This window comes from Macrobrachium nipponense, chromosome 9, assembly GCF_015104395.2.
Source record: "Macrobrachium nipponense isolate FS-2020 chromosome 9, ASM1510439v2, whole genome shotgun sequence".
In the NCBI taxonomy this organism is placed as follows: domain Eukaryota; kingdom Metazoa; phylum Arthropoda; class Malacostraca; order Decapoda; family Palaemonidae; genus Macrobrachium; species Macrobrachium nipponense.
The window spans coordinates 11,769,560-11,781,801 of record NC_061110.1 but is presented as its reverse complement, the minus strand read 5'-3'; the positions used below and the strand labels follow the sequence as shown (position 1 = coordinate 11,781,801).

Sequence of the window (12,242 nt, the reverse complement as noted above, 5' to 3'; positions counted from 1 at the left end):
GTTATATTATTACATTTTCTGAAAATAAATACACAGAATTCCCATTATAACTGTCGAACATTTTAAATCCAATATCATATAGTATGTCTGGGCATATCTGATAAGGAAAAAAAATAATAATAATCAGATGGATGCATCTGGTATCGTTAGCTCAGACCCATGCGGGCCGCGGGGAATTCAATCCAGCAAAGAAGTTGAACTCTGTGGAAAGACGACTTCACACTCTTCAACTCAGCCTAAACTTTAATCAGGTTGTTTCAAGATATTGTTTCTAATTTTATTTTATGAAATATATTTTCAAATGAAAGAGACATCAGAGACTTATTTGAGTGATATGAAATAATTTCTGTGAAATGATAAAAAACAAATAATCAAGAAAAGATAGATTTCCTATCAGGCTGAGTCAAGTACGGCTGCAAAATAATAAGACATATTCTTCTTATTTTCTCTTCACATATTACACGCATCCAAAATCTGAAAGCACCAGCGTATTCAGGGTGATTTTATTGTATGAAATACAAGTTGTAATTCATCTTGATCGTATGACTATTAAAAATCCGATGATAAATAAAAACAGATGTAAAGATTGAAATTGTTTCTCTTCACTTTTACTCGTTGTAATTCCTTTGTTTTTTTTTTATCTAATTGGTTTCAGAAAAGATTATTTAGTTGTACAATTAATACCTAATCCTTTGACATGACCAAAACTTATTATCTTTTGGAAAACGTGAGATAAATGAAGAAATATAAACATACTGCATGTTTTCTAAGTCACAGACGAAAATATGGCACAATGAGCGAGCGGCCTACCTCCCGGTACCGCCAATCAGAGGCCGCCAAACAAACGTCTCGTAGGCGCAAGAATCTACCTTAAATGAATCGACTATAGTTTGGTTAATTTATCAAAGTTTTAACCTGGTTTACAAGAATGAAAAATCCATTAATTTACGTAACAGTTTATACGAGTGTTTGTAAATCGTGGGCATTAGGAAGGACTGTCGAGAAAAAAATGGATCCATATTTTTATCGTCAGACAGGGAATATATAAGTCCAAAGTATAGTCATAAGTGTTTATTATCCGTTAAAAATGAGAAAGCAAGGATATCGGAGAATGATAAACAAAACCGGGTTAACGTAAAAGTGCGAAGAGGATTAGCAACGACGAGGCAGTATCTGGCAACTTTTCATAATGACTGCTTTTTTTATTGTTCAAACAAGAACCAGAGTATGAAAGTATGTCCCTCGGGCTTCGGCAACGCCAACATTTCCCCCATCAAACCCGTGAGAGACAGTCAGCCAGTCAGTTCTGAGCACAAGCGCCAGTCAGTCGTGAAGTAGAATTGGTACTTGTCTCTGCGTCGAGAGAGAGAGAGCGTCACTTTTCGTTCAAGTTTTCTGTGTGTTTACCTTTCGTCGAACTACATTTGTTTATTCTGAGTAATCAAAGGTATGTTGAGCATCGGTAGATATCTCTTAATATATGATAATCCATTACAATGGTCGGGTTTTCGTAAATATCGGTAGAGACCGTTGCTGCATCGATCGATATAGAGGGTTTGGGTCAACCGTCTCAAAAGTAGTAAAACTACTGCTAAAGCCTTCCATTTTCTTTTATTTTATGCTATAATTCCTCGCTAACAGACTTGACGGCGTGAAATCAGAAAGCACAACTATTCCACTGTCAGTGACGAGTTCTGTTATGACAGATTTTAACGGACATAATTGGCAGTAATGAAAACGGGTTATGTTCTCGTGACGAACGATCTTCATGATCTTCGTTACCAGTTCCTGAGTGGAAAGCAACTTTTTTTTTAATATAATCCAGAGTCCGTCTCTTCTTTACATGCGCAAAAACTCTGTATACTGATTAAGTCTTCTAAGATTTTCGGAGGTCTGTCTGTCCTGAGAAAATGTATGAATTCTTTTATTCTGTCGTGTATTGAATATTGAACCCCTCTTTGGCGCGTATTTAACAAATTGTCCAATATCATTCGTAATTCTGACCATACTTTGCATTTAGATCGCCTCTAACTATACGTCTAGTACCTTAATTACTACACTACACACTCGAATCTAAACGTAGCTTTTTTTCTGTGAGGTTTAGTACCACATTTTTATCTAGAAGTTTTATACTAGCAGCTACCAAACTAAAACACGATCTTCCAAGTCACGCAACTGAATCGTTAACTCCGGAAGTACAAATTTGGTGCGTTTATTATTTTTTTTTTTAACTTTTTATTTATTTATTTATTTTTTTAGCACGCTTATAATCACTTCGTACTGTAATTGTCATTTGACTTATTCATTTCACTTTGTATACTGGGCTTCTTTCCTGGCGTCCCTTTGTCTTGTAGCATTCTGTTATTTTATTTGGGGCTGTAGCTTAGCTTGTAATTAACAATAACAGAGACAGACAGACAGACAGAATGTTGTAGAAAACCACCAAGAATTTATGTAGTCATCAACGCTGCTAAATGCACACTGTCTTCTGAAGACTGAACTTTGTTGAGGAATTATATTCCCAGTTGCATGGGCATTATTGAGATGGTCTTTTAGCACGAGAAGTGAGAATAAAAAATAAAACGAAAACGCCAGTGACTTAGACAGAGCGATTGCTTCGACAGTTGGGAACTTGGAACGTAAAAGCATACTGTTAACTACGTAGAGAGCTCTTCTCGACTTGGCATCAGTATTTTCATAGGCCTAGTACAAAATATATCATCCACATTTCTGGTGTGCTTTGGTTCAGCATTCTGGATGAAGTTGATGCCTTGCTTTTTCAGCTTAACGATGTGTAGTATACACCTCAGTTAAATTCTCATCTCAAGATGAAATAACGGTCGCCTGTGGTTTTTAGATATGGACATCCGTCGTGCTTTTAGTGCTTTTAGAACTTTGTTTTTTTTTTTTTTTTTTTTTTTTTTATACAATCAACGCCAAATGCTTTTTTTCATAATAATTAATAGTTTCAATTCTGAAATTTCTTCTTTTTCGTTTACATTTATGGGAGCCTTCGTCAAAATTTGGAGTTTTTGAATTTCCTCAAATGAGATCATAATATATTTTTTTTACTATTCCAGAAATATTAAATTGTCCAAAATATTTTGTTGAATGTGTTCTATACAGAAGACGCGGTAAATATTGAATTCAGTTACCTCGAGGGAACCTTTTGACCACCAAAATGTACCGATTTCTAAGCACAAGGACGTTCCATATGTTTATGAGACTAGTATGAATGGGGAGTTTTCATTTTTTAAATTTTGAGAAGAAAATATTCTGATTAAAAATTTTCCCAAAAGCTTAGGTATTGTGTTGATGATCTGTCAAAACTAACGTCACTTATACTGGGCAATCAGGTCCTGTACTTAAATATCCTTTAGTACTAACAGGAGAACTGGACTTAAAGCTGGGTAGTGCCATACGTGTATAGGCTACCTCACGTGTGGCACTCTAGCCATTATTTATGGTTCTCTGCAACCCCTTTTATTTCCTTTACAGTACCTCCGTTCATCATCTCATTCTTCCTTCTTACTTTCCACCATCCTAGCTATCGTCGTCTTTCAGTGCTTAAAATACCTCACAGGCAGTGTTATGGGCAAAATCTTAGACAGCCGGGCAATATTTTCATGTGTAGGGTAACGGTAACAAGGTATTTTTAGATCAATATGCTTATTAGTACTCATGATATTGCATATAAACATAATCTAAAGATTTATTCATTATCAGAATGTTTTGTCATTTTCAGTCATGTAGGGTAATTTCTCGTCTCCTGTAGGGGGCGTAGGGTCAGAGGGGTTGGCATCACTGCTCACAGGTTCTTGTCCTTGGCCTAAATTTTATATTCCGTTCACTCAGAAGGACTGGATAAATGTCTAACAACTTGATGTTTGTTATCCAAGCGCCAAATTCTGACCAGCGATGGAGAGATGGAGAGGAAGGGTGGCGCTGGTGACTGGGGCCAGTGCAGGCATCGGAGCGGCAATCTGTGAAAAGCTCGTTTCGTATGGAATGGTGGTCATCGGAGCAGCCAGGAATGTCCAGAAAATACAGGTGGGTATCTGGTTCTTTTAAATGAAAGCCTCATCAGTTCTATGATACTAATATAATGGTAGTGTGGATAAAAGTTAGGTTAGGTGAGTTTAGCTTAGGTCATGGAAAAATGTGCTATTGCTCTGCGTCTGACTTTTACATCTCTGTCCAAAGGATTTGTCAAGAGAGCTCAAGGAACAGCCAGGAAAGCTGGTGGCTGTGAAGTGTGACTTGACCAAGGACGAGGACATCGCAAGCCTCTTCGCCTTCATCAAGGAGGAACACCAAGGTGTAGATGTCTGCATCAACAATGCTGGCATGTCACGAAACCATAGTCTTCTAGGTGAGAAGGTGTCATTCTTTTTATATCTCATATGCCTGAATCGACATTCTCCAACAATTGTTAATTCATGTTGCTTTTACGGTTTTCAGAAGGAAACACGGAAGAATGGAGAGAAATGTTAGACATCAATGTCGTTGCCTTGTGCCACTGCACCAGAGAAGCCGTCAAATCGATGAGGGACAGAGGCGTCAACGATGGACACATCATTCACATTAGCAGGTATGTGCATACCCCACAGGGGGATAGTGCAATCAGTGCACCTTAATGCACAATATAGGCATTACTTACGGTTCTTTGGCCCCTAACTGCAACCCCTTTTATTCCTTTTACTCTACCTCTGTTCATATTCTCGTTCTTCCATCTTACTTCCCACCCTCTTCTAACAATTGTTTCATAGTGCAAGTGCAAAGTTTTCCTCCTTTCACAGCTTTCAAACATTGGTACTTTCAATTTCCGTTTCAATCCATTTCATCACTTCACCTATGCAGACCTTTTTACCACTTCCACCTACCTCCACATTTCCTTCTTTCAAATCCTCATGCCCCCATATGAGTGTGGCTTTCACCTTCTTCATTAATTGGCATTCAACATCCATACATCACTTCCATGAAGGAGAATTGGTTCAACAATCCCTTTCATACACTCCAGGCTTGTCTTCCATAAACAGTCCAGGCTTTTCGCCCACATTCTCTCTTAGAATAGACCCATCCCACAAGATTTCGGTCAAAACCTTCGGGACAGATTTTCTAGAACATTTGAGGTAAAATGAGTCTGGTCCCGAGGGCAGACAACCCCTCAGAGTAAAATCCAGATTCTTATTAGTTGTAGTAGTAGTATTATAGTATCTATGGGTATATCAAGATTCCACTTTTTATTGATTAAAGCGTTGTTTTCTTTCCACAGCGTCTGTGGTCATGTTGTGTTCGACTACCCCAATATACATTTCTACACGGCCACAAAGTTTGCAGTGACCGCTCTCACTGAAGGCCTCAGACAAGAACTTCGAAATCTGAAGTCAAACATCAGAGTTTCTGTGAGTGGTCCCTTTTTCTTCTTCTTCTGCTCCTTCTTCTTCTTCTTCTCGCTAGTTGTGGAATGAGAACCTGTTGTATTGACAGGGTCGGTTCTGAATTACTCAGAATTATACGAAAAGAATTAATGTCTACCAAGATGCATTTATTGGCATGATTTTATGAAAAGTAAAACAAAACTAAACAGCAAAGGTCAAGGATGTCGAAAGAAATGAAGAGAAGCACAAACAAATAATACAAAGTAAATTAATTTGAAGACTTTGACTGAAATTCTAACTGATACTAGTTGTAGAGAATGAATGGAAAGAGGATAGTTACCGATATTTCAGTTATTATCTTGGACAAATTTCCTTCGTGATTCTCGTTGCATATACCATACGAAGAATAAGTGTCCCTGCTCTAGAAGGACATTTTATCTGGCTGGAAAAAATAAAATATAAATAAGTTGGTCCGTCCTAATTTAGTGTTACACACACGTCTTCACCGTTTTAATAATGTGCATCCCCAGGGTAAGTTTACAATAAATAATTTGGTTCCTTGTTTCTCTTGAGGTCATCGCCAATGCTGTAAAGTTACACATTGTATAGGCATTACTTAAATAATCTCTGCAGGATCCCTTCAACCCCTTAGTTGCAACCCCTTTTGTTCATTGTGCAATACTTCCATTCGTATAATCTTTCGTCCGTCTCATCTTCCACACTTTCTTGAACATTGCTGTTTTAGATTAAGCTAGCCCTATGCCAGCACGGGTTCTTGCTCATAGAGCAGTCCGTAGGGAATTATTTCCATCGCGGAATGACCTCATAGGTCCCATTAGTGCTTGGCCTCCCTTGTCCTAAGTTTTATGTTCCGACTTCAATTCTGTATTTACAAGGACAAATGATCGAATGGCCTCCTGGCGACCGCCTTCCCAAAAAATAACTTTAACACTAAATGTAACCCAGGATAGACATCAGTCACGAGCCAGCGGCCGTGGAATCAACACCTCGAGACTTCTAGTTTCCTCTCGAAGTACTAAGTGTTAGTTATTTTCTGGGAGAGTGGTCACCAGGAGGCCACTCGATCATTTACCCTGTATGGTTAAAAAGATTTTTTTACGGATTGTGTAAGTCTGTTTCAACCTTAACAAATGAATGAATTTAATGCATTTGTCTGCCGCTTTTCCCCTTTTACAGACCATAAGCCCCGGTCTTGTTAAGACCGAGTTCTTTGAAAGGATGACGCAATCTCAATCCGTGCACGATATCTACTCAAGCCAACCCCACATATCTTCAAGCGATGTAGCTTCGAGCGTCTGCCACGCACTGGCAGCCCCTCCTCATGTCCAGGTTAGTGGAATTTTTCTTTCATTTTAGGGAAAACTGAAGGCCAGAAAAAACTTCAAGCCTCTCTGGTCAACTTTTAAACTCTGTAGGGGGTCAGTGCCGTCAGTGTATACTACTTCGTGCAGTGCACTGTAGGCATTACTTAAGGTTCTTTGCAGGGTCCCTTCGGCCCCTAGCTGCAACCCCTTTCATTCCTTTTACTGTACCTCCGTTTGCAGACAGTCCCCGGCTTATGATGGGTTCCGTTCATGAGACACGTTGTAAGCCAGAAAATCGTCAAAAATCCTAAGAAAGCCTTACTTTTAATGCTTTGGGTGTTTTAGAAACTATGTAAACTGCATTTTTATTGCATTTTTCATTTTAAAAAATTCAAATATTGATTATTTCCCATTTTGGAGTCATATTTCTTCCGCCAGATCGGCGTCATAACCCTGGAACATGCGTCGTAAACCTGGAAATAATTTCTGATGAATATAATTGAAAAGCGTCATAAACTCGGAACGTCATAAACCGAACTTGTCATAAGCCGGGGACTGCCTGTATTTCTTCCATCTTACTGTCCACCCACTGCTAACAATGAATTCATAGTCCAACTGCTTTGAGGTTTTCCTCCTGTTACACCTTTCAAACCTTTTTACTCTCAGTTTCCCCTTCAGTGATGAATGACCTCATTGGTCCCATTCCCCTTCAGTGGTGAATGACCTCATTGGTCCCATTCCCCTTCAGTGGTGAATGACCTCATTGGTCCCATTCCCCTTCAGTGGTGAATGACCTCATTGGTCCCAGCGCTTGGCCTTTGGCACCTACATTCTATATTCTGTTCTGTTCTCACTTGACTCTTCTTTTTTTATCACTGTTATCCCTACATAAAAGTGTCGGTTGCCTGATGCGCCTTCTCCTCCTCCACTGCCTTCTAGCAAAGGCATCATCCTCCACCAAACCTCTTCTCTCCATATCTTCCTTCTCTTTATCTCGCCATCTAATTCTCTGTCTCCCTCTCGATCTTATTCCTCTTAACGTTCCTCCCAAGCCCTCTTCACTCTCTCCTCGTCATCCATCCTCAACACATGCCCATACCACCTCAATCGTGACTCTCTTATCACCTCTGTATTGTTTGTTTGTCTGTATGGTGTTTTTACGTTGCATGGAACCAGTGGTTATTCAGCAACGGGACCAACGGCTTTACGTGACTTCCGAACCACGTCGAGAGTGAACTTCTATCACCAGATATACACATCTCTCACTTCTCAATGGAATGGCCGAGAACTTATCACCTCTGTAATCTGTGCTAAGCCTGCCCTTCTTATTTCATCATTTTCCAATCACTCCAGCAGCGATATTCCCATAATCCACCTCTGTTCTCTGCTAGGGAGTAACTTTGTCAAATAGAGAATGGAAGGTCTTGTGGTCCATTATTACATAACTTTGGAGGTGTTTGTTGGTCACCTCCGCAGTTATCTTGAAATCGTCGCGTGACTTCTGGAGCGTTCCTTGTCATGAACCAGCTTTTACACCATTCCTCTTGACCCAGTTCTCTTCTCTTCACACCACACACACACACACACACACGCACACACACGACACACACACACACACACACACACACCACACATATATATATATATATAATATACACCTACAATAAAGCACAGAGTCCCAGTCGCTCCCTGTCTTCTGGCTATAAGAGCCCTGAAGCTATTGTCGTGCTATGCTCACCTCCACCCAGACTTGCTTCGGCTAGCCAGCCAGACCGTGGCCACGGCCAGACACGGCCGTGTGGACAACAGATTTCTGTTTTATAGATTTTGTCTGACAGCGAACTAAGTTTCCCAGACAAAGTCTGGTCGCGTGGACAAGGCTTTACTTAAATTTGAGAGACAATGTGTTCAGCCAAAGATAAATATTATAGGTTCGTCACTCCTGTTATTTTTATTTGTTTATTTATTTATCTGTGAGATGATGGTACTACTTATTGAAAAGGGCTCGACATGACATACAAGAAGCTCGTATTTATGGTGTTTATACACTTCAGATATTCTATGTATCTATATCTCCTCGGGCTAAGTGTACTACTCGGGCTAAGTGTACTTATTGCTTTCCAGATAAAGCCTGTTCAGCCACAGATCAACTTAATTCTATAATTGAAAACCTTCCCCTTGGCTATTGGTACTCTTGGCGAGTTTATGAAAACCCAGTCTAAGCTAATTAACAGGCTTGTCAGTTTCACACACACACACACGCGCAAAATTTTTCCCGAAACTTAAGAATGAATCTATAGATGCTCAAAGATCTGTGAGTCACGATTGGCTATGAGTCGATTATATTCCTCCTATAATACAAAATGACTGTATATTGGTCAATATTTCGGTAATTTGTAATGAAAATGCTGTCCAATTATATATGAGCCTTACAAAATGTATTTTTTTTTTGTGAGTGTATCGGTAGTCACAATACAGGATGTATATCTGGCAGTCTGGTGGTAGCCAATGTATTCCTCTGTACCGAAGGAAACTGGGGGAGGATTATATCAAATCAAACCCTGCTTTGTCCATCCGTTCTCAATATATATTGTTCTGGCGATCACTAGTCAAAATGTGAACACATGCACTGAGAGAATTGCATTTGCTTTGGCGAATGTTTTGCAGCCCGCTCAACGCTCGAATATCCATTCATGTTTATTGTTATTTGTTTATACATCTATAAGTGTAGTTTCGAAAAATTTTTTCATTCCTGTATTTTTCAACTCTAAATCTTAACTCACTCATGTTTTTACTTATATCTTTATTTCTGTGAGAGCCTGTTGGACATATATGGAGTTTGGAATACAAAAATGTGCCTTGGTCAACATACAAAAGGGCAAAGTAACAAGGACTGAAGGGATACTCCTACTACATGGGAACAACATCAAACACAGATGATACAGGACACAAATACCTGCGAGTAATGGAAGGAGGGAATATAAAACACCAAGAGATGAAGGACGTGATCAGGAAAGAATATATGCAGAGACTTAAGGCGATACTCAAGTCAAAACTCAACGCCGGGAACATGATTAAAGCCATAAATACATGGGCAGTGCCAGTAATCAGATACAGCGCAGTAGTAGTGGAATGGACGAAGGCTGAACTCCGCAGAAAACTAGGAAAACTAGGAAGCATTTGACAATACACACAGCACTGCACCCAAGAGCAAATGCATAACACGAAAGGGAGGATGGAGAGGACTACTAAGCATAGAGGGCTGCGTCAACATCGAGAACAGAGCACTGGGGCAATATCTGAACACCAATGAAGGCGAGTGGCTCAAGAGTGCATGGGAAGAAGGGCTGATAAAAGTAGACGAAGACTCAGAAATATACAGACAGGAGAATGACAAATAGACAAGAGGACTTGCGCAACAAACCAATGCACGAACAGTACATGAGACAGACTAAAGGACTGGCCAGTGATGAAACATGGCAATGGCTACAGAGGGGGGAGCTGAAGAAAAAACAGAAGGAATGATAACAGCGGCACAGGATCGGGCCCTTAGAACCAGGTATGTTCAAAGAACGATGGTTGGAAATAACATCTCACCCATATGCAGGAAGTGCAATATGAAAAACGAGACCATAAACCACATAGCAAGCGAATGTCTGGCACTTGCTCAAAACTAGTACAAAATGAGGCATGATTCTGTGGCAAAAGCCCTCACTGGAACCTGTGCTAGAAACACCAGCTACCTTGCAGTAATAAGTGGTACGAGCACCCCCTGAAGGAGTGATAGAAAACGATCAGGCAAAGATCCTCAGGGACTATGGTATTAGAACGGAAGGGTGATACTTGCAAATAGACCAGACGTGACGTTGATTGACAAAGTCAAGAAGAAAGTATCACTCATTGATGTCGCAATACCATGGGACACCAAGATTGAAGAAAAAGAGAGGGATAAAATGGATAAGTATCAAGATCTGAAATAGAAATAAGAAAACGGAATCTGGAAAAACTAGAGGAAGTAGCTCCAGGACTCATGCAGAAGAGTGTGCTCCTAGAAACAGCTCACGTAGAAAGAAAAGTGGAGGCAGGATGCAACCCGGAACCCCACGCTATAAATACCACCCATTCGAATTACGACTGATAATAATAATAATAATAATAATAATAAGTGATTCCAGGTGAATTTGTTTTCATTCATTAGCAAAGACTAAATACTAATTGGTCTATTTTCCCTTCCAGATTCACGAAATCATAGTACAACCTGTGGGGACATAGTAAGACAAATAAGAATTGGCGTATCCAACGCTGTCGGCTGAGACTAGAATTCTCTCTCTCTCTCTCTCTCTCTCTCTCTCTCTCTCTTGTTCTTCCTCCTGCTTCATTAGTTCCTTCGGACCTTGGGTAGCGCAAACATGATCATTCTTCATTTAAAACGCTTGTAAAAACTAGGCCCAGTCTTTTACAATGGGCATCTTGGCTATTTATAGCGCCTGTACCTGCATCCATTGCTATGTGTAATTATTATGTAAATCTGGAGTAAATCCTGAAAAATTTGTAAGGTTTAGTGCTTATGAAATGTCCTTATGTCGTTGGTCATAAATTTGGATGATGTAATAGCCGGAAAGAATAAAGAAAAGCCTTTTGGAGTGTTCTTTATTAAACATTTCCTTTGATTAAGAGTGAGTTTGTAATGATACAGCAGTAACTATAATTAAATCATGCTGTTTTCCTCAATAAAACTTTTTTTCCTTTAATCTGACCTGAGCTAAGCACAGGTAGTAGATAGCCTGAGAAAAGATTAACCTTAAGCTGTGTAGGAAGTCCAATTATCTTTTTCCGTGAATTGGAAAGATCAGCAAATTAAAACTGAATACACTTAAACAATAGCATATAGTATATGCATATTATAGATGGGTAGATCGTGAAATATATAAGCAATAAACAGGAAATCTGAAGAAAAAGTAATTGCGTCAGTCGTGCAATCTGGAAAAAATGACGTGTTCTTTTGAGCGCATTCCAACTTGGTGATTTAAATCTTGCGTCATACTAACATGTGTACCTAACGCGCATTCTACTGTGGATTACAGCTGAGACAATAAACTTGATCTAAGTATGTTATGAAATAAGATAATTCGCAAAGCAACTGTTAGATATCTCAAACATTTTATACTAACAGACGAACGCCAAATCTAATCCATGATTAAAGTAATATCTAAATGTTACAACATATGGCATATTTGGAAATTGTTAACTTCAACCATATTGGAATACAACATGATCAGAGTTTTTACCCATATCGTTCAGATACTTTAGATAAGTATGTTTTAAATAAAGAATTATCATGTTCCAGCTAATATATAGCCAAATCAGACTAAATCACACAGCTTAAAACATATAATGGTAGAATGCGCTTGACGAATAGTTTTCTACCTGCCAGAAGTTCGCACGGTGAATAGAGATGATGGTAACTTGTTCATTTGGTTTGTCTGTCAAATGCCGTTAATTCATATGATCGATACCGTTAGGATACAGATGATTT

At 39.2% G+C, this 12,242-nt stretch overlaps 1 protein-coding gene across 1 annotated transcript; it reads left to right on the top strand.

The window, feature by feature from the left end:
- The first annotated feature begins 1,168 nt into the window (after positions 1-1,168).
- On the top strand, positions 1,169-11,076 carry LOC135218510 (dehydrogenase/reductase SDR family member 11-like). The gene is made up of 7 exons (XM_064254875.1): positions 1,169-1,447; positions 3,900-4,050; positions 4,204-4,372; positions 4,462-4,591; positions 5,276-5,405; positions 6,579-6,731; positions 10,943-11,076. Exons 2-7 carry the CDS (start codon positions 3,919-3,921, stop codon positions 10,976-10,978), a joined length of 750 nt encoding a protein of 249 aa, XP_064110945.1. The 5' UTR covers positions 1,169-1,447; positions 3,900-3,918; the 3' UTR covers positions 10,979-11,076.
- The last annotated feature ends 1,166 nt before the right edge of the window (positions 11,077-12,242 follow it).

Bases quoted from the DNA above. Each gene is read 5' to 3' on its own strand.
- LOC135218510 (XM_064254875.1), top strand. From the start codon at position 3,919: ATGGAGAGATGGAGAGGAAGGGTGGCGCTGGTGACTGGGGCCAGTGCA. The intron at 4,373-4,461 runs GTGAGAAGGTGT...TACGGTTTTCAG, and splicing joins ACGAAACCATAGTCTTCTAG to AAGGAAACACGGAAGAATGG. The intron at 4,592-5,275 runs GTATGTGCATAC...TTCTTTCCACAG, and splicing joins CACATCATTCACATTAGCAG to CGTCTGTGGTCATGTTGTGT.